Source organism: Schistocerca serialis, chromosome 7, assembly GCF_023864345.2.
Source record: "Schistocerca serialis cubense isolate TAMUIC-IGC-003099 chromosome 7, iqSchSeri2.2, whole genome shotgun sequence".
NCBI classification, from domain to species: domain Eukaryota; kingdom Metazoa; phylum Arthropoda; class Insecta; order Orthoptera; family Acrididae; genus Schistocerca; species Schistocerca serialis.
The window spans coordinates 500,513,814-500,540,526 of record NC_064644.1 but is presented as its reverse complement, the minus strand read 5'-3'; the positions used below and the strand labels follow the sequence as shown (position 1 = coordinate 500,540,526).

The following is a 26,713-nucleotide window of genomic DNA, read 5'->3' as shown; positions in this document are numbered from 1 at the left end:
TAATCATATTTTGAACAAAATAAATTTTTATTTATTTCCTTTATCACACACGGTTCATGCTCACTTAATAGGCCTAAGTGTTTCCGACACCAGGTTGCTCAACGAAATATGTTTGTTGTTGGCTCCGTGATAGTATCTGTCAGTTAGACAATGAATTTTTGAACACGCAGAATATGTTTTCTCTGGAAGTTGATGTTTTATAATGTTTGGATGAGACTTTTCTCCTATTCTTTCGCCCTCCAGTAGCGTGGAAAACTTGCCACACAGCTGTCACCAAGAAGATCGGTAACGAATTTTGCTTTCGTCATTATTAAAGCACTATCGTTGCCAGTTTCTTAATTCTGACACCTTATTCCCGCATTTTGTATCACGGATGACTTTTACCGTTGTCTAAAAAGCTAAGCGAACTGATGTTTCGCTGGCGTTCTTGAGTGTGCGTGTCTTAATTTTTATTCATTGTATTTCACCTGCTCCAGGTTCGTCGAAAGCCACATAACAATTCGCACGCGAAAAATGTCAATCGGAGTTCTGTATTCCTCACTGTGAAACAAAATTCTTCACTGAGTGATAATTTCCGTTTGTAGATTTCAGCTTCGGCTTTGTACAACGTCAGAACGGAAAAATGCGTAGAGCAAAGATGCCTACTGTGATAAACTTCGAATCTATGATCAATAGCATTCTTAAATCGCTTCTAAGCGACACAGAATATCTTAAATACGGTTCAGATATACTAAATCGAACTCTTCTCTCTTAAAGTTGTCTTGAGATGCCTAAATAATTCACTAACCTTTTGTCAAACGACCTAAAAGCACCTCTCCAGCATCCAGTATGTAATGAATGTTATGTTACTTCCTTCCGATGAAATTATTTCCGTCTCTTCGACATGAATCAGTACATAAAAATCCCGCGAAACTACTTCATTGAATTTCATGCTTCAATGAACAGTTATTCGTGTTATAAGCTTTTCACATTAGAATGAACAAACCAGTCTGGTAAACTGAACTCCATTCTGCCCCATTCCATTCACACGAAATCACAAATTATGTTAAAAATCTCACGAGAAGAAGACAGAGACAATATATGATCGGTACTCTGGGGATTGATGCTCAGCGGCGAGTTACAGCTTGTGATCAGATATTCGACAGAGTTATCCGTCTTCTGTAGCGTCACACATTGTCACCGTGATCAAAAGAGAAAAATACAATTTCTGTAGTCACTAAGATGTTATTGTGGACTTTAGTGCAAAGACTGGTTTCATGTAGCTCTCCACATTGCTTTATCCTGTTTAGGCCTCTTCATCTCTCTACAACTGCTGCAACCAACATCCATTTGAATACAGTCCCCCACCCTCACCCCCACCGCACACACACACACACACACATACTCACACACACACACACACACACACACACACACACACACACACACACACACACACACACGCAACATCCACTTCCCTCCAATACTATACTGAGAATTTGTTGACGCCCCAGAATGTGTCCTGTCAACCAATGCCGTCCTTCAGTCAAGATGATCATAAAGTTCTTTTCTTCCCAGTTCGATTCAGTATCTCATTAGTTACTAGATCTAACAAACTAATCTTCAGCATTCTTCTATAGCACCCCATTTCAAAATATTTTGTTCTCATTTGGTCTGAAAGGCATATCGTCAACATTTCACGTGCATCCAAGGCTAAACTCCAGACAAATACCTATAGGAACGACTTCCTAATAAATAAATTTATATTTGATCTTATCAAATTCCCCTTTTTGAGAAATGCCTTCCATTCTATATCCAGTCTGCATTTTATTTCTCTGCTTCTTCGGCCATTATCAGTAATTTTGCTGACCAAAACAGCAAAACTCAACTACCACTTATGGTGTCTCCTTTCATGATCTAATCCTCACAATATCGCCATAATTAATTTGATTAAATTCCATAAACCTTGTTTTACTTTTTTTGAAGCTCTTCTTATAATCTTTTTTCAAGACATTGTCTGTTCCATTCAAGTGCTCTTGTAAGTCCTTTGCGGTCTCTGACAGATCTCATCGCCAAACCTCAAAGTTTTTATTTCTTCTCCCTCAACTTTAATTCCTTTACCAAATTACTCTTTCGTTTCGTTCACTGGTTGCTCAATGTACGCTTGTAACTGCTGTGTAGTTTCTGAAAGAGCTGTGCACTCGTTTAATCTTTCCCTGTCTGTGTTTACACACCCCCCCCCCCACACCCCCCCGCAAAAAAGACTTTCAGAATTTAAAATAGTCACCGTTGACAAAAGCTTTTTCTAAGTCTACAAATGCTGTAAACGTATGTTTGCCTCTCTTTATTCTGCCTTGTGTCAGTATTGCTTCGTGAGTTCCTACATTTCTCCAGAATCAAACTGATCTTTCTCGAAGTCGGCTTCTACCAGATTTTATATTCGTCTGTAAGTACTTCGTGTCAGTAATTTGTACATAATATTAGAAACACAAACGAAATGTATCGTAGATACATTAGGTGGGCTATTGCGAGAAATGAGTTTCAGAAATAAGTATGTGACGCTGGACGCTCTTTCTAGCGTGAACACACCTGAGTTTGACGGTGACATGTCTTTCCATTTCTTTGGCGTCCTGTGTAAACCGACCTTGTTGTTATTGTGGTGGTGTTCAGAACGAAGACTGGTTTGATGCAACTCGCCACGCTAACCTCTGAAACTCTGCAAACCTCTTCATAACTACTACATCGTGCGTCCACCAGAACTAGCTCATTGTAGTCTAGCCTTTATCCTTCTTATTAACAAGAGTTGGATATCTATGATTTTAATTAACTTCCTCAGCCATATTTTCGTGCGCTAGACATGTGTGTTACCTAAGCGACGCTATGTGATCAACTCCAACGACTTCTTTTGACATTTCGAAGCGCCGCAACTTGAAAACATCTCGATGCTGCATCACGTGTCTGTGAGCAGTACATTGTGGTAGATTTCGATCTCTGTCCGTCCCTTCAGCTGACATCTCCCGTCTTGGCCGTTGCGGGGCTTAACGTCCGCCGTAATACAGCAAACAGGGTGAAGGCCCCGCCCCGACGACAGCTGCAGAACGCGAAGCCATGTCGGGGGTTGGAGGGAGGGGGGATTTGTGAGGCAGGCCTTTGTCGCGAGAGAGCCTCCCCTGATCCTCAGCATCTCCGGAGGGAGGGAACGGCCGGTAATTCGTTCCGTGCTTCGCCGTTGAAACGAGGGCGCGGCGAGGTCAGTGTCGTGAAAGGCTGTCACTGCAGTGGGGTGCAACCAGGCAAGCTGGGCAATGTAACAGACGTCTACTAGGTCGCGCTACCTCGGTAGCCCTCGTGAAACTGAGCTACTCACTGGAGTAAGTTGCGATATTCATCACCACATTTTTCTTTTTTTATATCATCATTATTGTAATTGGTATGGTGTAGGGATGGGTAAAATTTTAGAAATATCGATCTACAGGGTGAAAAGTATTTAAACCGACATACTCAAGGAGGTTGTAGGAGACACCAAAATATTTTTCCTTAATGTCATTTTTTCCTATGAGGATTACTTAAACCGGTGGAGGCCGTATTACGCTCTTCAGTTGTAGGCAACTGTTGTCCACCAGTGTAGTAGTGCATTGTCTCTGTTTACTAATGGAGCGATACACCTGGAGTGAGTACATTGATACGGTTTGTGCGTACTACGCAGCGCGCCACAACGGACGAGCTGCACAACGGGTTTATCAACAAAAATATCCTAATCGCCGTATCCCGCACCATACGACCTTTGCTGCTGTGTACCAACGTCTGAGACCGGGTCATTTAGCAGATTACCTGGACACGGACGCCGTCGCACGGTAAGAACGCTGCAATTTGAGGAAGCTGTCTTGCAGCATGTGGAGCTGGATCCTTCAACAGCACTCGTACAATTGCACGTAACATGGGGACGAATCAGACGAATGTAAGAACAGTCCTTCGAGAGCAATTGTTACGTCCACTTCACTAACAGCGTGTCCACAACCTGGAACCAGTTGATTATCCACCCAGAGCACAGTTTTCGCAGTGGTACGTGGAACAGTGTGAAATACATCCTACATTTCCATACTCTGTGTTGTTTACCGATGGAGCAATGTTAGGGGGTGATGGAGTCTTCAACATGCACAATTCGCATGTTTAGAGTGAGGATAACCCATATGCCACAGTTACTAGCGCTCATCAAGTGCAGTTCTTCGTTAATGTATGGGTCGATGTTGTTGGGGGCTGTTTAACTGGGCCGTATCTGCTACCTAGGCCATTAAATGACAGGCACTATTACAATTTTCTCGCCAGAGCATTGCCAGAATTGCGGGAAGACGTGCCGCTCCCTACAAGACAACGCATGTGGTTCCAACATGACGGGGCGCCAGCACATTTCAGTCGTCGTGTGCGTCGATTCCTGGACCGACGGTTCCCAGAAACGTGGATTGGCAGAGGCGGTCCTGTACCATGGCCTGCTCGATCCACAGATATGTCGCCTCTGGACTTTTTTGTTTGGAGAGAGATGTGCAACCTCGTTTACGCAACTCCTGTTGCATCGGAAGAGGATCTGGTTGCCCGGGTAGTAGCAGCAGCAGGAACAATTAAGGATACTCCTGGAGTTTTTGCCCGTGTCAGACAGAACATGATCCGACGGTGTAACCATTGTTTACGTTTCAATGGAGGCAATTTTGAAAATCTGCTGTAATTGAAATTGGGTTGTGTTACTCTGTTGTCTCTTGGTCATAAAAAAATGGAAAAGTGTTTGTTAGTTTAATTAATTTGCCGCCAGAGAAATCTTCTTCTACCGGTTTAAATACTCCTCATAGGAAAAAATGACATTAGGGAAAAATATTTGTTTTGATTTTTTCTACAACCTCCCAGAGTTTGTCGGTTTAAATAATTTTCACCCTGTATATTGTGTCGATATATACTGAAGCACCAAAGAAACTTGTATAGGCATGCGCATTCAAATACAGAGATATGCGAACAGGCAGAATACGTCGCTGCGATCGGCAACACCTACATAAGACAACAAGTGTCTAGAGCAGTTGTTAGATCGGTTACTGCTGCTACAATGGCAGGTTATCAAGATTTACGTGTGTCTGAAAGTGGTGTTCCAGTCGGCGCACGAGCGATGGGACACAGCATCTCCGAGGTGGCAATGAAGTTGGGATTTTGCCGTACAACCATTTCACGAGTGTACCGTGAATATCAGGAACTCGGTAAAACATCAAACCTCCGACATTGTTGCGGCCGGAAAAAGATCCTTCAAGAACGGGACCAACGACGACTGAAGAGAATCCGTTCAACCCGGACAGAAGTGTAACAATTCCGCAAATTGCTGCAGATTTCAGTGCAAGTGTCAACGTGCGAACTATTCAACGAAACGTCATCGTTATGGTTTTTCAGAGCCCAAGGCCCACCCGTGTACCCTTGATGACTGCACAACACAAAGCTTTGCGCCTCGTCTGGACCCGTCAACACCGACATTGGACTGTTGAGGACTGGAGGCGTTGCCTGGTCGGACGAGTCTCGTTTCAAATTGTATTGGGCAGATGGACATGTACGGGTATGGAGACTACGTAATGAATCCATGAACCCCGCATGTTAGCAGTGGACTGTCGAAGCTGGTGGAGGCTCTGTAATGGTGTGAGGCGATTGCAGCTGGAGTGATACGGGAGCCCTGATACGTCTAGATACGACTCTGACAAGTGACACGTACGTAAGCATCCTGCCTGATCACCTGCATCCATTCATGTCTATTGTGCAATCCGACGATCTTGGGCAATTCCAACAGAAGAATGCGACATCCCACACGTTCTGAATTGCTATCAAATGGCTCCAGCAACACTATTCTGAGTTTAAACACTTCCGCTGGCACCGAACTCCCCAGACACGGACGTTATTGAGCATATCTGGAATGCCTTGCAACGTGGTGTTCAGAAGAGATCTCCACTCTCTCGTACTCTTACGGATTTGTGGACAGCCCTGCAGGATTCATGATGTCAGTTCCCTCCAGCGCTACATCAGACATTAGTCGAGTCCACGCCACGTCGTGTTGCGGCACTTCTCCATGCTTGCTGGGACCCTACACGATATAGACAGGTGTACCAGTTTTTTTGGCTCTTCAGTGCAAATGAAAGATATCGACATTAGCGAAATAAAAATCTCCGTATTTCGATATATTGGTCAATACATCAATATTTACAGGAATTTAAAAAAATCGATCCATGTCACTGACATGATTAACAAACATCTAAAAATTGGCAAATACTTTATTATATCCAACAGTAATCACTAAAAGACACACAACGTGCTGTAAAATCACTTATTTACAAAAAACTAATTAATGACACCAATAATTATTATCGATAGACATTAACAGAACTGAAGTGAAATCTCATTCTATTAACAGAACTGTTTGTTTTTCCACTCCAACAGCGAGCAGCTCGACAGTGTGAGATATTTTTCCCACTCCGGTGTCGAGCCTTATTTAGAACAATTTTCCATAGTTCTTACATGCATCATTGTCGAATCTCACTGTACTAGGCATCAATAGTGCATAGTACTGCCATCTAGGGAAGCTTGTGTGGAGTTTTATCAATTGTGTTGACTGAAAGGTTGTAATTATTACGTTCAAGTTAGTAGGTGCGAAATGGTTAGTTCCGCATGCACAGTCTTAGGGAGAGATGGTAGAGCTTTTAGAGGAATATCTAAGTAAAAATGAGAAGACGTTAAAGAAGAGGGGTGCCTACTCACCCTAGGGAAATTTAACGACCTGGCGCCACTCCTTATTCTAGAGAGCTCAAAACAGAACAAGACAGTTAGATCTCGTCTAATAGATGTACATACTGAATTCGAATTTCAGCAAACGTCCCACCAGGCACCACTGTTGCTCCTGTTCTGCATGACTGTGTGGTTAACTATTCACCGCGCATAGGAATTATACAATGAGATGTGGCAATAGTTTTGATAACAATGATTTTGTTGTGACAGTGATTCATTAGTAACGAATTTGAATGAAATGATGCTAGAAATAGTCCACCTTAAAGATTTAAAAAAAAATCACAAAACGAAAAGTTTTATATTCTACTGCTTATGTTAACATATTTTAATGAAAGCAACGTTTTTGTTTTAATATGTACACTAACTGTTGGTTATTGGCCTCATTGTTCACAAGGAGAGCCCCACAATTCTCTGTGGCGTGTTCCTTGCCCAGGTGGTTGCGATTAAATAAGAGTGCAAATGACTGTGTCTACGTTATGGAATGCAAAGGGTTAATATCATCCCCTGTCAGTCTGCTTCTGTTACCTGGCACAACCAAATTTGCTAAGGAAGCCACTCTTTCCGACTAAACAGAAGAGGCTTATCATTTAGGCATTTGTGAGCAATTTCTGACAAAACAAGTGTGAAATGGACGACTCTCAATACAGAACTTTAAAGGATCACAGTTCCGTCCTAAATGTGAATGATCGAGGTATTGTTTTAGCTCGTTTGGAATTTCTTGTGCGACTCAGCTTCCAGTCAACAATTTTTCATACTTGACCAAACTGAAGGCTTGTTAGAGCCTTCTTATGTTATACCTGAAGCTCTTTGTTTCCACATATGCTCGGAACGAATTTCCTTAGTTATGTCCACTATTGCAGCTGACATTGCAAGGGGAGAATCAAAGTGAATGGGCTTGAACCGAGAATCCCTTATTGTGGCCATGATAAGAAAAGTATTTCATTCTAAAGGAAGCAGTCTTTCTAATACTTATGTGAATAGAGAATTTTTTGCCGCCGCTCCTAAACCAGTTGCGTGCTCAGTTTCTCGTCGAAGTAGGCTAGTTACAGGAATGCCTAAGCTTTCAGTCACATACTTGACGTCACTACCCTCTTCAGTAGCTTATTTCAGGGGGGCAAGAAAGTCAACAAGATCTCGTATCACATTAAGCTGCGATGTTGCAACGGCATCAGGTTTATTCCTAGTTGACTGAGCTTTTGTAGCCAAGATTTATCTACAATTGCTAACAACCTTATAAATCTCTAACATATCAAAGCAGGTATCCCATTTTGTGTTGATAATTTGTATTAAAGTTAAGACACCGGCTTCTTTTTTTTTTCAGACACTTCGTGCTCAGTTCTTAGCAAGCCCATAGAATTAACCGATTGCTTAAAATATGTCACAATGGCCTTCATCTGCTCTCTAAGCACTGAAAACGTATTATTCTCCTTTAATGCGCTAAATTTAATAGGTGCGCCAACAAGGAATCCTCGTTTTCTAACAACAATCTTGCCGCTGTCTCTAAATTTGCATCGCGACCAATAGTAATAGACGTAATTTAATTTTTACCAATGCCAAAGTCTTCTGTAATTTTCTCCCAGCGATCTTTGATGTCCTGATGTGTGATTCATGTCCTGTGTGTGACTGAAAAGTAATGACCATCATGAAAAAGTATTCGGTACAATTTTGATGTAAATATTGTTTTTATTCGTAACCTAATTATCTTTATATATTAGACATAATAATTTAGAAAGCACCTGTTTATTAAACAAAACTTACCTCGGACAGTCTGAACGCAGATAGATTTATATTTTGAAGCACTGAAGGTGCAAGTTGCCAAGCAAGTAAACTGTCAACACCAAGAAGCTCCTTATGAAGTTTGTGACATTCAGTATGTCGCTTATAATAGAAACAACTTTTGCTTCAGTCAGGGTTTTTTTTAATGGCCTTTGTTGTGTTGTATCTCTCTTGTACAAACTGCGTTACCTACAATTTAGAAGTAAATGTAAGTATTAGTTACAGATTAGTTACATAAATTATTATACATTATAAGATGCATCTCATTAAAATGAAATAATTGGAACATAACTTACAAACCTTTTTTCTGGAAGGTATCTTATAGAGCGAGCAAGATTTACGCACCAATTTTTTTCATTCCAACATTTTCCTAGCATGAAAACCAAGACTTGAGTAATATCACAGTACTTTTGACCACCGTCTGAAAAATTAAAATCAGTACTGAATCAGAAATATTACAAACATAAATTAGTGATATTAAAACTATCAATATTTTTGAAGCTAGGCATAGGCCTCACTAAAATTTAGTATTTGCCACTGTGAATTGTTAATTTTAGCCGAACGATAATGAAATAAAGTAGAAACATTATTACCCGAAATAACTTGTACGGACAGTTTTTCTGTTACAACTGAATTTTAATTATGAATAAAATACAAAATATTTTCGGCACATTCAGATTTAAAATCGCGTATACGGCACCCTCAATTTATCTTCAAAGCTATCTCTGCCTCAGAACTGACTGTGATTTCATGTGCATCATTATTACTGCATGACGTAGCCTAAAAACTAAAAGATACAGATAGAAAACGTTAATCCATAGCCTAACAATTTATAAATACAATAATAATAGAAAATAGTCATTGTCACTTCGGAAGCTTCATTTTTATTACGATCTTCATGTGTGAGGCGGGGAGAGTGAAAAAGGCAAAGTGATTTGTTACGTAGTCTTAATTCAGAAGCATAGTAATTAGTACTTTGTGTCGGAAGATGACAATATGCTTCGATACGCACAGGAAAGTAACACCTAATCTTCGTTATCTATTAACACTAATTTTGTATGACCATTACGTAATTCTTTCATCGTCAACAGTAGGATCATCCATGTGGCTCATCACTGAAATATCTGAAGTCGCACGGAAGGCATCATCTTCAGCAAACTCATCTGCTGTTTGAAGATGTTGATGGAGTTGGTACTGACGACACCGATTTTGTTTTTTCGCCAATTGCAAGTAGACAGAATGGTGTCTAAGTTTAACATTAATAGCTAAGTTGGTTGCTTTAACACAAGTTTTATAAATTTTATCACGTAGCTTGTAGAAAACGGATTCGTTGTTGCCTTGTTTTGAAAAGAATGTGCAGACGGCAGACGTAGCTGTTTTGGAAACTGAAATCAGCTCGAAACCAAACCAAACACTGTTATTAAAACGGTAACATTTTTTGCACACAGTAACAGACATACATGTAACAGCGTGGGGACCGTCCCACAATGCACTGACACTGTATTCAGTTCCCCTGTGTACGTCGCGATAACTAGCTTACAGTGGCAACGCACCTAAACACCTAAAGACGTAGCTAGTAAGGGGTCGTCAGGTTGCGTCATTCTTCAGTAGATGTTCTGGGTACTGCGTGAATAGCTTCGCTGTATCGTCAATAGATGGCATGCGCCATGCCATACATACGCATCCTGATTTGCGCCTTTCTTGGGAATATCATTCGTGGAAGACGTGCCTGACAAACGACGAGACAGCAGGAGCGAAACGGCTAACAAGAGAGAACTCTCCGGTTCTTGTTAGTGAAACACTTCTGATACGTGTGCTGAGCATGAAATACTCCACTTACCATAAACAGTTTCAGACAACAGAGGCCATTTTCCATTAAATACCAGTGTACGTGATTTTTGTGCCTAGTGCACGTTACTTTTACAGTGCGTCGTATCTTTTCTTGAGTAAAAGGGGAAGCACACATACTGTCTTCATAGTTGGGAGCAGGCAGTGACAATTTCCACCATTCTCCTACAGAGGTGTCACGAAATGTGTGCATTTTGCAACTTGTACGTATCATTTGAAATGGTAGAAATGACACACGGAAGTAACAAGTTTTCGCGAAGCTTTCGTGAATATGCAGTATAGATACAGTCAAGTTCAACTCTGGTACTCATTTGTAGCACTGAAATGGCGAAAACATTATCATGTTGGATTTATTAGTTACGAATTACTCACCCACAGACTAATGAGAATGTCAAAACCAAAACGATTTTTCTCCCATATTTTGTGTGGGTGTAAACGAGGAAAGGCCTTACTTGGTATATCCTCACACACAACACACAATGCGCAACTGCTACGTAAGCCGTCAGCATTGCAGTTCACATCTACATCTACATGATTACTCTGCTATTCACAATAAAGTGCCTGGCAGAGGGTTCAGTGAACCACCTTCATGCTGTCTCTCTACCGTTCCACTCTCGAACGGCACGCGAGAAAAACGAGCACTTAAATTTTTCTGTGCGAGCCCTGATTTCTCTTATTTTATCGTGATGATCATTTCTCCCTATGTAGGTGGGTGCCAACAGAATGTTTTCGCAATCAGAGGAGAAAACTGGTGATTGAAATTTCATGAGAAGATCACGTCGCAAAGAAAATCGACCTTTGTTTTAATGATTGCCACTCCAATTCACGTTTCATGTCTGTGACACTATCTCCCCTATTTCGCGATAATACAAAACGAGCTGCCCTTCTTTGTACTTTTTCGATCTCATCCGTCAGTCCCACCTGATGCGGATCCCACACAGCACAGCAATACTCCAGAATAGGGAGGACAGGCGTCGTATAGGCAGTCTCTTTGGTAGACCCGTTGCACCTTCTAACTGTTCTGCCAATGAATCGCAGTCAGTCTTTGGTTTGCTCTACCCACAATATTATCTACGTGATTGTTCCAATTTAGGTTATTTGTAATTGTAATCGCTAAGTATTTAGTTGAATTCACAGCCCTCAGATTTCTGTGACTTACCGCGTAATCAAAATTTAGCTGATTTCTTTTAGTACTCATGAGAATAACTTCACACTTTTCTTTATTCAGCGTCGATTGCCACTTTTCGCACCATACACGTATCTTACCTGAATCATTTTGCGAGTCGTTTTAATCATCTGATGACTTTACAAGACGGTAAATGACAGCATCATCTGAAAACAATCTAAGACGGCTACTCAGATTTTCTCCTGTGTTGTTAATATAGATCAGGAGCAATAGAGGGCCTATAACACTTCCTTGCGGAACGCCGGATGTTACATCTGTTTTCCTCGATGACTTTCCGTCTATTACTACGAACTGTGACCTTTCTGACAGGAAATCACGAATCCAGTCGCACAACTGAGGCGATACTCCGCAGGCACGCAGTTTGGTTAGAAGACGCTTGTGAGGAACGGTGTCGAAAGCCTTGTGGAAATCTAAAAATATGGAATCAATTTGACATCCCCTGTCGATAGCACTTATTACTTCATGAGTATAAAGAGCTAGTTGTGTTTCACAAGAACGATATTTTCTGAATCCGTGCTGACTATATGTCAATAAATCATTCTTCGATGAACTTCATAATGTTCGAATACAGTATATGTTCTAAAACCCTACTGCAAATCGACGTTAGTGATATAGGCCTGTAATTCCTCAGTATCCTGGCATTGAACCGAAGTTTACCAAGTGATTCGCCTACGACTCAACCTATGTGATCATTCCATTTCAGCTCCACACTAGCTGTCAGATTCGGATATTTGTATGAATTGCCTAATACCAATTGTGACTTTTCTGCATTTTATGAAGTGCAGAATTAAACATTTCTGGACATTTAAAGGAAGTTGCCAATACACTCTTAGGAAAAATAAATCCCTCGTCGCACCACTAATGAATTATCTGAATGGGACGGGAGTCGGTAGATGTGATGTAGGTGTACGTACAAATAAATTATTACAATTTCTGAGAAAGTGGTTGACTTATTGCAGAGAAGGATGTTTACGAGATGAGCAAGTCAATAACGCGTTGATTCACATCGGCCCTTATGTAAGCTGTTATTCACTTTGGGCAGTGATTGGTAAAGTTGTTGAATGTCCTCCTAAGGGATATCCTACCACATTCTGTCCTGTAGCGTTGGATCGTTAAGGTCCCAAGCTGGTTGGAGGTCCTTGCCCTTAATGCTCCAAACGTTCTCAACTGGGGAGAGATCTGACGAGTTTGCTGGACAAGGTAGGGTTCGCAAACACGAATACAAGCAGTAGAATCTCTCGCCGCATATGGGCGGGCATTATCTTGGTAAAATGTAAGCTTAGGATGGCTTGCCGTGAAGGGTAAGGAAACGGAGCGTAGAATATTTTCGAAGTACTTCTGTGCTTTAAAGGCGCCGCGGATGACAACCAATGGGGCCCTGCTTTGAAATGAAATGAAACGGCATCCTAGACTACCTAGGCAGGTGACAGTCATGTTGGTATCCCACCACTGACTGGGGCGTCTACAGACACATCTTGGCCGGTCATCAGGGCCTAGTTCGAAGCAGGACTCATCAGTGGAGACAATTCTACGCCAGCCGATGAGCATCCAGGCCCAATGTGCCCGACAACACTGCAAACGGGCTTGTTGGTCTAGAGGCATCAATGGTAGTCTGCGTAGGGGCCGCATTATCTCAGTCCCCTTTTTTTGAGCCGCTTAATAATGGTTCTTATGGTCATTGAAGCACCAGTTGCACGTCGGATCGATGATAATGATGAATCCGGGCTGTGAGTGCCTCTCTGGCAACAACTCCTCACATTCTGCCGCCTCTCCAAGTCACCGGCTTCCTTCTTACGCTGTGTTCGGCGTGGTCCACCCACTGCTGTCGACAATGTCGAATTGTGGCATCACTTCAAATGTCGAGCGGGCCGCCGATTACTCCAACGGGCTCCTTGGAGCCCAGCTACGCGTCCTCTCTCGAATGGTGACATCTGCGTATACAGCTCATGCGCCAATCTGCGAGGCATAGTTATTGTCCATCTGGATACATGGAATGAAACTGGCAAAGACTTTCTGCCCTGGTATCGACGTGTCACCTATTTACTATCCTTGCCAGTTGCTCGGTGAAACTGCGGTGTAGCATCACGCATTCATCCATCGGTCACCGAAGTTTACCATTTCACATTTTCGGTCTACACCTGTATGAATATCAATTTGTGACCACTTTGGATAACTCTGTCGTGAGTCGTTTTCTTTCTTTTTTTCCCTAGAATTTAACTCCACCACTTCGAAATCTTATCAAAATCTAGTTCTATATTTGTGCAGCTTTTTTTTTCAAATAATAATAATGATATAATGTGGCTCCATGGCCTGATGCAAGTCTTTCAATTGAACAGTCCTGAGACTGGTTTGATGCAGCTCTCCATGCTACTCTATCCTGTGCAAGCTTCTTCATCTCCCAGTACCTACTGCAACCTACATCCTTCTGAATCTTTTTATTGTATTCATCTCTTGGTCTCCCTCTACGATTTTTACCCACCACACTGCCCTCCAATACTAAATTGGTGATCCCTTGATGCCTCACAACATGTCCTACCAACCGATCCCTCCTTCTAGTCAAGTTGTGCCACAAACTGCTCTTCTCCCCAATTATATTCAATACCTCCTCATTAGTTATGTGATATACCCATCTAATCTTCAGCATTCTTCTGTAGCACCACATCTCAAAAGCTTCTATTCTCTTCTTGTCTAAACTGTTTATCGTCCATGTTTCACTTCCATACATGGCTGCACTTCATACAAATACTTTCAGAAACGACTTCCTGACGCTTAAATCTATACTCGATGTTGACAAATTTCTCTTCTTCAGAAACGCTTTCCTTGCCATTGCCGGTCTACATTTTATATCCTCTCTACTTCGCCCATCATCAGTTATTTTGCTCCCCAAATAGCAGAACTCGTTTACTACTTTAAGTGTCTCATATCCTCGTTTTGCTTTTGTTGATGTTCATCTTATATCCTCAAGACAGTGTCCATTCCGTTCAACTGCTCTTCCAAGTCCTTTGCTGTCTCTGACAGAGTTACAATGTCATCGGCGAACCTCAAAATTTTTATTTCTTCTCCATGGATTTTAATACCTACTCCGAATTTTTCTTTTGTTTCCTTCACTGCTTGCTCAATATACAGATTGAATAACATCGGGGAGAGGCTACAACCCTGTCTCACTCCCTTCCCGACCACTGCTTCCCTTTCATTCCCTCGACTCTTACAGCTGCCATCTGGTTTCTGTACAAATTGTAAATAGCCTTTCGCTCCCTGTATTTTGCCAATGCCACCTTCAAAATTTGAAAGAGAGTATTCCAGACAGCATTATCAAAAACGTTCTCTAAGTCTACAAATGCTAGAAACGAGGTTTGCCTTTCCTTAATCTATCTTCTAAGATAAGTCGTGGGGTCAGTATTGCCTCACGTGATCCAATATTTCTACGGAATCCAAACTGATCTTATCCGAGGTCGGCTTTTACCAGTTTTTCCATTCGTCTGTGAAGAATTCGCGTAAGTACTATGCAGCCACGACTTATTAAACTGATAGTTCGGTAATTTTCACATCTGTCAGCACCTTCTTTCTTTGGGATTGGAATTATTATATTCTTCTTGAAGTCTGAGGGTATTTCGCCTGTCTCATATATCTTGCTCACCAGCTGGTAGAGTTTCGTCAGGGCTGGCTCTCCCAAGGCTGTCAGTAGTTCTAATGGAATGTTGTCTACCCCCCGGGGACATATGATTATACTTTTGTTAATACACGTTGGTATGGTACAGAGTCAAGTACTTTTTGGAAGACAAGACAAACGGCATCCACACTATTAGCTTGGCCCGCGGCTTTAAGGTCATGTGAGAAAAGTGCATGGTAGGTATCGCCCATGCGTTCTTCTTCATCTCAGATCGGCATTTACACCTAAATGTCTCGACTATTTGTTGGATATATTCAAGTCCGTCTTCCGTTATAGTTTTTCTCTTGTAGGTCATCTTTTCGTACAATGGAGGTTCTCCCTGATGTCGCAACACATGTATCCGGTAAAATCTTCTAGTCAGTGTTATCCACATACTGCACGCCGATTTGCGGAGAACCATGTCCGTTTTTATCGTATCAGTGGACTTAATTTCCAGCATCCTTCTGTAACTTCACATCTCACATGCTTTTCCATCAATCGCTTAGCTGAATCCTATTCTCGAGCCTAGTATTCTTAGAACTCTCTTTCCCAAATTAAGTCCTGTATTTGCTACAAGTAGATTTCTACTAGCGAGGAATGCTCTCCTTTCCTGTGCGATTCTGCTTCTTCCATCCTCCTTCAATCGTCTGTCATGCTTTATTTTGCTTCCAAGACAGAAGCATTCCTTCACAACTTCATTGCTAAGTTTACTGTTGATCTCATTTCCATTACTCTTCATTACGTCTGTCTTTCTTTGGGTTACTCTCAGTTCATAGCGTGTGCTTGCGCATAACACTTTACTTCTGCAGGTCCTGCAATTCTGCCTCAGCAGATGGCAATGTCATGAGCGAATCGTATCGTTGATATTTCTTCACCCTGAATTTTTAAGCCACTCCTGAATCTTTCTTTTATTTCCGTAATTGATTCTTCGATGTCGAGTTTAGGTAACAGAGAAGCAAGCATGTATTCTCTATTTAATACTTTTTTTATTACGAGCATTTCTCTATTTTATTCTCATTGTTCTCTCTTGGTTCTTTCTATACAGTTTATTACCCTCCTTATGCTTCTACCTATTTTCCTAAGGAATTCAAGCACTTGGTATCATTTTAAGTTGCCGAATGCTTTTTGTAGGACGGTATATTCTATGAAGGTGTGCTGAATTTCCTTGTATCTTGCGTCTGTTGTAATGCACAACATAAGAGTGAGAGATAAGGAAGTGAAACGATCTTCAAATTTATTCTACATGCGAACGGTAAAATTCCGGACATGAGTTCGTCACCAAAACCCATGGAAACCTATCGGCGTAATGGTGAAATACCTTGTGTTTTCGAATTATCATTTGATTTTCGTTTGTCAAAGTACTCGTCATATTTAAAGTATGAAATATTATGTTGACTCATCGCTTCGTTTTTATGTGTGCAGGACTGCGGCAGATACGATGGCTTCGTACCTGGCGATATGCCTCCTGCTGGCAGTATCAGCTGGTTGCGTGTGTTCGAGCAGCCTGCTTCGTTCCTCCAGCGAAGAAGGTGAGTACCGAGGCCAGTGGACGCGATGACAAGGTGGAAGCAATGTGTCCATAATTTTTTAAAGAGTGAAACCTTTCCTTTACAATGTTAATAGCACTGTGCAATACTGGTGACATCTAAAGTGTATGTGAAGATGATCGCCAGTGCCCTTCTCCTAAGTAACATCGTATGAACGTTGAAGTGAAGTGTACAAGGTAAATATATTTCAGCTGTTACTCAGAATCAGAAAAGGTCATTATTTTCGCCTTGCGTCTCTTATTACTGCAGTATTTTCCTACACATAATCCAGTTCTGGTCCATGAACTTTAAACGAATCAGTTCCCAGAGTATCTAGAGTTTTAAAACTTACACGAGAAACTGGACTTTTTGTTGGAGAAGCTGGGCAACTAGTTTGTCAATCGTCGTTTTTCTTACCTTTGTAGTATTATAGCTTCAATAGTTAGCCTCGGTCGTACTTGAAACATGGCTGGTAAGGTGTAAGAGTGGGTTAGTCAATAAGTCAGTTTACTCTTTTTTTCTTAAACCAGCTAAATTCCTGGTGTAACGCTATTACTTTTTGGTCTCACCCTTCCATTAAATAGAATAACCGATCACATCTAACTATAGGTTGAAATCAAACTAATTTTATGTACCGCATAAATTTCCACAACTTTAAGTATTGTATATAGAGGGATTACATTAAATTAATATACAACCAACATGTTGGAAAGGGAATAGTATAACTTAATAACGAAGACACAGATCAAACTGATGACTTCTTGTAGTTAAGGCAGTTGATGACGCCATCTGGGCGAACATAAAAAGAAGTATATACAAGAATGCAATGGCCAGGAGTGCTTCGGGTAAACCTACAGGTAGAATTCGACGTCGCTGAATGTAAGTTACTAGGAGAAATAGGAAATAAAATCGATCTACGATAGACTGGAGTGAAAGACATAATTATGACTGTAATTAAAACTAAATGGAAGTGGCCGGAACATGTAGCCAGGTAAATGTATTGGATGGACCAGTGGAGGTTTGACACTATAGCACGAGCTGAAAAAGGGCCAAAACAATCGCGTAATGGAATGTGCGTAGATCACAGCAAAATATATGCAGGGGAAACATGGATGCAAAGTATGGCAAAGTTTAGTGGAGGCTTATATCCAACAGTGGATGTCACATGACCGATAACGATCTAAATTATCAAGTACCAGTTACCTCTTGTTCTTTTAGTGATCTTCAGTCTGAGACTGCTTGGATGTAGCTTTCCAATCTACTCTGTCCTGTTCAAACCTGTTTTTACTGTTGTCGGGTGTCCAGCCGGGTGCAGTTGTTTCGGCAACACGATATTTCGACAGCGAACTTTGGCATCATCTTCAGATGATACCTGAAGAATGAGCGTCTTTGCTACATCCACCTCCTTTGCATCCTTATCGCCGAGTATAAAAGAGGCGGGATGTAGGAAAAACGCTCATTCTACAGGTATCACCTGAAGATGTGTGGAAGGTACACAGCCGAAATATTGTGTTGCGGGTTGGGTTGGATTGTTTGGGGAAGGAGACCAGACAGCGAGGACGTCGGCCTCATCGGATTAGGGAAGGACGGGGAAGGAAGTCGGCCGTGCCCTTTGAAAGGAACCATCCCGGCATTTGCCTGGAACGATTTCGCGAAATCACGGAAAACCTAAATCAGGATGGCCGGACGCGGGATTGAACCGTCGTCCTCCCGAATGCGAGTCCAGTGCTTGTGTTACGAAAATGACTGCACCCGCTGGGCACCCGACAACAGTACAAGCAGTTTACTCGTCGGCAAAGCCCAAGATCACATATGTTTTCAAGCTTCTTATTCTCTTATATCTGCTACAGCCTACATCCATTTGAATCTACCGGTTATAATCAACTCTTGGTGTCCCAATAATGTTTTCAACGCCCCCCCCCCCCCCCGTCCCGCACCACCAGCACAAACACATTTCTCCTCACAATCAAAACAACTACTCCTTCATGCTTCGTGTTACGTCCTATCAATACGTATTTTCTTTTGGTGAAATTGTGTCATAAATTTCTAATTTCCTCCAAATAAAGTACCAGTTCTTAGTAACCCGACCTACCCACTTAACATTCAGCATTCTTATACAGCATCTTCTTTCAGAAACTTCTATTCTCTTCTTGTCTGAACTGTTTGTCGCCCACATTTCACATCAGTGCAAGGTTACACTCCAGACGAATACCGTGAGAAAAGGCTTCGAAGTTAATCGATTTCTCTCTTTCAGAAACGCATTTCTTGCTATTGCTAGTCGGCGTTTTGTATTCCCCCCCCCCCCCCCCCCCACTACTTCGTCCGTCGTCAGTTATTTTGGCATCCAAATATCGAAACCGATGAATTTTTTTTAGCGTCCCATTTCCCCATCTAATTCCCTCGACGTCGGTACATTTAATTCAGCTACTTTGCATTACCCTTGTTTTACTTTCCTGATATTCATAAAGTACCTTTCTTCCAAATTCACTAAAATAATAACTTAACAAAATACGGAATATATGCAACATGTTTAGTTTCCCTTCCAAGTGCAAAGGATAATAAATTTATCTTCAACCCGCCCTTGAGCAGGAAACACAAATTTATCCGGGAGAGTGACATGTGAAACTAAAGTCATCTCTGTTGTTCTTCGTCATCTGCGACTTAAGTTAACCTTGAATGTCATTGAGTCTCTCAACAGTCTGCCTAATGACCGCAAATACTATGGTTTCGACGCTGATTTCCGTAAGTCTTTCACGTCAGCCTTTCCTTCAAATGGTTCAAATGGCTCTGAGCACTATGGGACTCAACTGCTGAGGTCATTAGTCCCCTAGAACTTAGAACTAGTTAAACCTAACTAACCTAAGGACATCACAAACATCCATGCCCGAGGCAGGATTCGAACCTGCGACCGTAGCGGTCTTGCGGTTCCAGACTGCAGCGCCTTTAACCGCACGGCCACTTCGGCCGGCGCCTTTCCTTCTCTCAGCTCCTATAGCTGCCAAGTGTATTTCACAGCAACGATATTTGTCACCAGTTAGTAAATCATTTGAGATTTGAGTGACAACTTTTTTTTTTCCTTTTTTTAAAAAAACCCATCACCACATACATAAGTGGGTCTTAAAGATCTACAGTACTTTCAATGATATTTAGCAGCATTTACTAATTCTAAGTTTTAACTTTCTTACATGCTACAGGATGTGAGATACTAGTTACTCTATGGGTAAGAACTATAGTCTCTTTACACTTTGGTTTACGTAAGCAGAGATGTTCGAGAGTCTTCTACCCCCCCCCCCCCTCCCCTCCCAATCCCAATCCGTACCATGCTGCTCCTCAACCCGCCTGTGTGCTTAAGATGTCTTACTCAACTGCCTCACCACTCACAACAGCTACAGTGACACTAATGCACGTACACAACATACAGAGGGCGATTCCTTTTACAGATTTCCAGCGCTTTTAGAGGGTTACCAGGAGCTCATGTTCGGAAATGTACTGTTTGGATATAAGTTAAGATTGAAGATCAGATCACTTTCAAATCTCCCGGTTCTTGCTACACATACAAAAGGAGCGTAAGGTGCCGGCATCATATGACGCCACATACCAATTTCGTCCGCCTACAACAATGGCTGTGAGAAACTGGTAGGTCCACAACTAGACGGATTGACAGTGGTTCTTCATAGACGCGCCACACTCACAACTTTCGAAGAGGACGTCCTTCGTCACGCAGAAGAGACCCCGACGGCGGGTACCTGAAACATTTCCCATGATGGGGGCTCTTCCATACAGCACAGGCCAGTACTCATTTTTCTGCTGCGGGCCTATCATAAAGCGGGAGATCTGAAAGTGATCTGATCTTCTAACTTATTTATATCCAAACGATATCTTTTCGGACAAAAGTTCACTATCAGAACTTTATCTCCTAAATCCACTCTACATCCCTAGAAGCCTGTGACAGGAAACGCGTAACACCCTGTATACACAATACACATAGTTTTAATTTTAGCGTGGCTCAATAGAAAACATAGTTCCAGAAATAAATTAAAATGGTTCAAATCCCCGAGCCAACAAATGTTCTTGGTAGATTCTGCATGATTGTCAGGGAAAAGTGGAACTGCTTAAGCCCTTCCCTTTTATTCCAAACCTCTACCGGTTCGTCTGCTATTGTCCGAAAAGAACCACGACTCTTTAAGAGGCTGGATGCAAAACAGTCCGCTCTATTCCTTGGAGTGCAGAATGAGATAAATGTACCTCGACTCAGGTAAGTTTCTTATTTATACCTGGGACAGTGGACGACACTGTCTTAGCAATAAATTATAATTTGGTCAAACCTCACAGTTCGGATCGAGGGTGACGGGAGTCTTCCCTTGGTCACTAGGCAAATCGACTCGCAAATGTTCCCGCCTGGGGCTCTCTCTACTCCACTCCCAGCCACCTGAAATAGTGTGGCTGAAGGTAACAATGTTCCGCAACAGAAAAAGGAAGATTAGCCTTTGACGTCCCGTCGAGAGCGGGCTCATTACATACGGCACCTCCAATTAAGACAGGGGGAAGCAAATCGGTCGCGCCATTTCCAAAAGAACCAACCAGGCGTTTGCTGAGATCTTTTAAAGAAATCCGAGGAAGGTTTGAACCGTCGTCCTCCCGAACGCGAATCGAGTGTTGTATACATTGCGCATGAGTGGGGAACGAAAGACTTGGGAATGAAACGGCATAGGCATCCTGCACATGTCGGGCAAATCATCGGCTTTACTCTGTACGCATAAACAAATAGACGCCCGCTGACTAGGATTTTTTTTAAATTTTGTGTGTGTGTGTGTGTGGGGGGGGGGGGGGGGGGGGGGGGGGAACTGTTCCAGGTGTAAATAGTTCCTATTCTCCTTTTCTAACCAAGATTTGTCGGAGGTTTTCTTTGGTTGTGAGGCATCCTCTGGTATATAGCTAAGTCGCTGACAATACAATGGGCTATGATATTCTAACAGCCCACAAAGAATGAACGCTTATAATGATAATACGCAATACCAACATACATCTATAATTCTTGACCGGGATAACGGATAACAATATCCCAGAAACGCTTAAAAAGTACGTAAGCCTGCAAACTTTCGTGACAGTTGCCATTGGTGGAAAAATTTATTAAGCCAAGTCATATTCCCGTTCAAACTAGTACTAGTCCAATGCTGGACTTTTCGACCCATCAACTACGATTTAATTCGTAATGTGCTCAGCCACCTAAGGACACCAGTGGATTCCTGAAGAAGATCCTAAGAGAAGGACTCAAGCGTCCAGTACTGAAGAAATTTGAAAAGAATGTTTTGCGGCCTAACGACTCAACACATTTTACTACCGAATTAAAACAGTTGCAATCCCCGGTTCTGACCCTGGTATTCGAGGGTTTTTTCCTCGGTTACCAGGCGAATGCTGGAGATGGGAACCCCTACCATATATTTCGAGACAACAACAACTCTGCATCATTCCTTATTTGCTGGGATATTACTGCAAAGAAGTGAGTTCTAAAACTTCTCACCCTGCTGGAATGAAAGTGGCGGAAGAGAACTTCAGATGGATGGACATACATATCCTTCTCAGTATGTAGTTTATTCTAATAAACACTGGATGTATGAGATGGGCCAATAAAAAAACGCAGACACAAGTCAAAAGAGTCATACGTCGTATACATGAAAAAGATTCCTGAAAATAATTGCATTCATACGTGTTATTAGTCGAAATTACAAACTGTATCAAACATTTTAATTAATTTGATTGTTTGAATTGTACTCTGAATGCAGAACGAAATCCATTCTCATTATGGTGAGCACCTATGATCACACGGCTGCGCCGTGTTTGCATATAATGAAATGTTTCGACGTTGCGGTCTGCTTTATGTGAAACGCGAGTTTATTTTCCGATATTCAAATATTTATAAAATTACTGCTGCAGTTTAGAGTCTGTGGCTTTATGTAACAATTTTTGTCTTGTTATATTTATTTTGAGAGTTTCATAATTTTTCATCTTATAAATTATAGCGTGCCAGACTTTACAACTCGTTAATTTACCTAATATCATATTTAAAATCTCAATACTACTGAAAATTACGTTGAAGGTGTTGTATTTGTGAAAACGTTGTTCTAAGTCATTGCATTGCTATTGGTCTAGTGTACTGACCCTGCTGGAGCCCTTTAAACAGCGATGTACTTGCTTACGAATCTAGCGCGGTAAAATGGTTGGAAAGTCAAATACATACTCACGAGAAAGAGTATGGAAGAAATACTCTGACGCTGCTACGACAGTGGTCAAACCGTATCAGGCAACGGAGAAAAGACGTCTTTTGGATACAAAGAACTATAACGTGATATAGATTCAGTATGCGATCTATGTTCGGAAATGAGACTGAACTAAAAGCATCAGTTCCTATGTAAGATTGAATACCAGTCACGATCTGAATTTATAAAATACATATGTGTTTCGGACTATCTGTCCGTCCTCCGTCATAAACAATCTTAAGTTGGGTGTACGTAATTTATACTTATATTCAAATAAAATTTGCTTCTGTTGAAAATTATGAGGCTGATGGGTTATTCACCGATGGCTGTTCTTTATTTTCTTGATCTGCGCATCCATGGTTCGTCGAAATTCAGTTCCCTGCTGTGCCATTCTTCGTTATACATTATATGTCACCTATAACAATCTCCAGGAATTTATTCCCATTGCACTGCTGTGATGGTCAACACAGACGCATTCTCGTATTTTCTCTGGCTTCTGCGCATGTTGTTGTTAACGTTGTGCTATGTTACGTAATACGCAATTCGAAACATGCTTTATACAGTAGTGACATTCGAAAAAAGTCACTGAAACAGGCACCAAGTAATGTAAGTATTATTCCCATGCCACGTACAGCTTGAAAACTATATGTTAAAAGTCTTGTCTAAACTCCGGCCTGACCCACATCCACCCGAAATCTGTACAACTGTACAGGAGGACACTTTTAACATTTAAAATCAACCGAAGCGACATACATGACTCTAAGACAAGTAATTTAATACAAGACGCGTGGGGTCGCAAATGTCGGGAAATACCCTAACACTGAATGACAAATGTTAAACACGTGAGGTCACCAGATGACGTACCTCGCCGCAAGTGCAGGAGTTGAGCTTTTCGAGTCTTCCCTCGACGATACGCGCCAGTGCTACACATCACTCTACTACACTACCCTGTTTTCGTTCCTGCATTATCCGAAGTGATACGGTAGTGCTCGTGGCAGTGGTAATACAAAACTACGGTGAATCGGTATAAATTTGGCGAGATTGCAGACATACATCTATGTTATGGTGCAGCTAATTTCAATGTACAAGTGTTGGAACTTAAATAGTGGCAACACTGCTGTGGAGACACTATGCAATGGAATCTGCTATTGTCGCAGATGGCACACATTGTTGACATACCTGAACAACGAAGTTGGATCAAGATTGAATGTGCCAGAGGTCGTACAGCACGATAGTGTCATCAGGGTCTTCAAGAGGTGTGTAGGGAGTCGGCATTGCCGTGCAGAACAGTGGCACATTGGGTAAAAGCCTTCAACGAAGGTCGGCAAACTGTGGCAGACATGCATCGGGCAGGTCGTCCTAGCGTTTCTGAAGAAGATGTGCATGCTGTTGCCGTGTTAGTGGCCAGTGATCAAAGCCATACGATTCGTGAGCTCGCCCACGAAACCATATTATCTCATACGACCGTGCTTCACATCCTGAACGAACGCCTGGGCATGCGAAAAATTGCATCACGATGGGTTCCGAGTGACTCGACGGAAATGCAGAAATGAATGCGTTACAACGTTGCTCAGACGCATTTGGGGCGCTATGAGCGCGAAGGAGAGGCTTTCTTACACCGTATGGTACCACTAGATGAGACATAGGCCGACTCGTACGAGCCAAAACTGAAACGCCAATCCAACGAATGGCGTCATTATCGGTCGCCGCGAAAATCGAAAGTGCGTCAGTTATGGCGATTCTCGTGTACGACCGTGATGGTGTTATCCTAACGCATTACGTTCCTCCACGGCAGACTGTCAGCGCACAGCATTACTGTTCGTTTTTGGGGCAAACCCTGCGACGAGTTTTGCGAAAAAAGCGGCGACACTTTCTGCGCAACCCACCCATCTTTTGCATGACAATGCTCGGGCGCATACAGCGCAAGCTGTGGCTGCTGTGTTTGGTCAGTGGGTCTGGGAAGTACTGTACCATCCACCATACTCCCCGGACTCAAGTCCTTGTGAGTTTGATTTGATTCCGCAGATGAAGGAACCACTTCGTGGCATTCGCTTCAGAACTGTTCCAGAGATTCGACAGGCATTAGACCGTTCCATTCGCACCATCAACAGAACAGGCTCTGCTAACGGTATACTACGTCTTCCACATTGGTAGCAACGGGTTCTACACAACGCTGGTGACTACTTTGAAGGACAGTAACAGGTGCAAAAATGTAAAACTTTTGTATCGGTTGTGAGTGAATAGTTGCCACTACTTACAGGGTGTTTCAAAAATGACCGGTATATTTGAAACGACAATAAAAACTAAACGAGCAGCGATAGAAATACACCGTTTGTTGCAATATGGTTGGGACAACAGTACATTTTCAGGCGGACAAACTTTCGAAATTACAGTAGTTACAATTTTCAACAACAGATGGCGCTGCAAGTGATGTGAAAGATATAGAAGACAACGCAGTCTGTGGGTGCGCCATTCTGTACGTCGTCTTTCTGCTGTAAGCGTGTGCTGTAGACAACATGGTTTATTCCTTAGAACAGAGGATTTTTCTGGTGTTGGAATTCCACCGCCTAGAACACAGTGTTGTTGCAACAAGACGAAGTTTTCAACGGAGGTTTAATGTAACCAAAGGACCGAAAAGCGATACAATAAAGGATCTGTTTGAAAAATTTCAACGGACTGGGAACGTGACGGATGAACGTGCTGGAAAGGTAGGGCGACCGCGTACGGCAACCACAGAGGGCATCGCGCAGCTAGTGCAGCAGGTGATCCAACAGCGGCCTCGGGTTTCCGTTCGCCGTGTTGCAGCTGCGGTCCAAATGACGCCAACGTCCACGTATCGTCTCACGCGCCAGAGTTTACACCTCTATCCATACAAAATTCAAACGTGGCAACCCCCCAGCGCCGCTACCATTGCTGCACGAGAGACATTCGCTAACGATATAGTGCACAGGATTGATGACGGCGATATGCATGTGGGCAGCATTTGGTTTACTGACGAAGCTTATTTTTACCTGGACGGCTTCGTCAATAAACAGAACTGGCGCATATGAGGGACCGAAAAGCCCCATGTTGCAGTCCCATCGCCCCTGCATACTCAAAAAGTACTGGTCTGGGCCCCCATTTCTTCCAAAGGAATCATTGGCCCATTTTTCAGATCCGAAACGATTACTGCATCACGCTATCCGGACATGCTTCGTGAATTTGTGGCGGTACAAACTGCCTTAGACGACACTGCGAACACCTCGTGGTTTATGCAAGATGGTGCCCGGCCATATCGCACGGCCGACGTCTTTAATTTCCTGAATGAATATTTCGATGATCGTGTGATTGCTTTGGGCTATCCGAAACATACAGGAGGCGGCGTGGATTGGCCTCCCTATTCGCCAGACATGAACCCCTGTGACTTCTTTCTGTGGGGACGCTTGAAAGACCAGGTGTACCGCCAGAATCCAGAAACAATTGAACAGCTGAAGCAGTACATCTCATCTGCATGTGAAGCCATTCCGCCAGACACGTTGTCAAAGGTTTCGGGTAATTTCATTCAGAGACTACGCCATATTATTGCTACGCATGGTGGATATGTGGAAAATATCGTACTATAGAGTTTCCGAGACCGCAGCGCCATCTGTTGTTGAAAATTGTAACTACTGTAATTTCGAAAGTTTGTCTGCCTGAAAATGTACTGTTGTCC

At 42.4% G+C, this 26,713-nt stretch overlaps 1 protein-coding gene across 1 annotated transcript in view; it reads left to right on the top strand.

Annotated features, from left to right (window-relative positions):
* LOC126412375 (semaphorin-2A-like) overlaps positions 1-26,713 on the top strand; it is a 1,156,194-nt gene that overhangs the window by 492,518 nt on the left and 636,963 nt on the right. The window contains exon 4 of the mRNA XM_050081946.1: positions 16,662-16,768. Within this exon, the coding sequence (XP_049937903.1) occupies positions 16,678-16,768 (91 nt within the window). The 5' untranslated portion in view covers positions 16,662-16,677. The remainder of the gene's footprint in view (positions 1-16,661; positions 16,769-26,713) is intronic.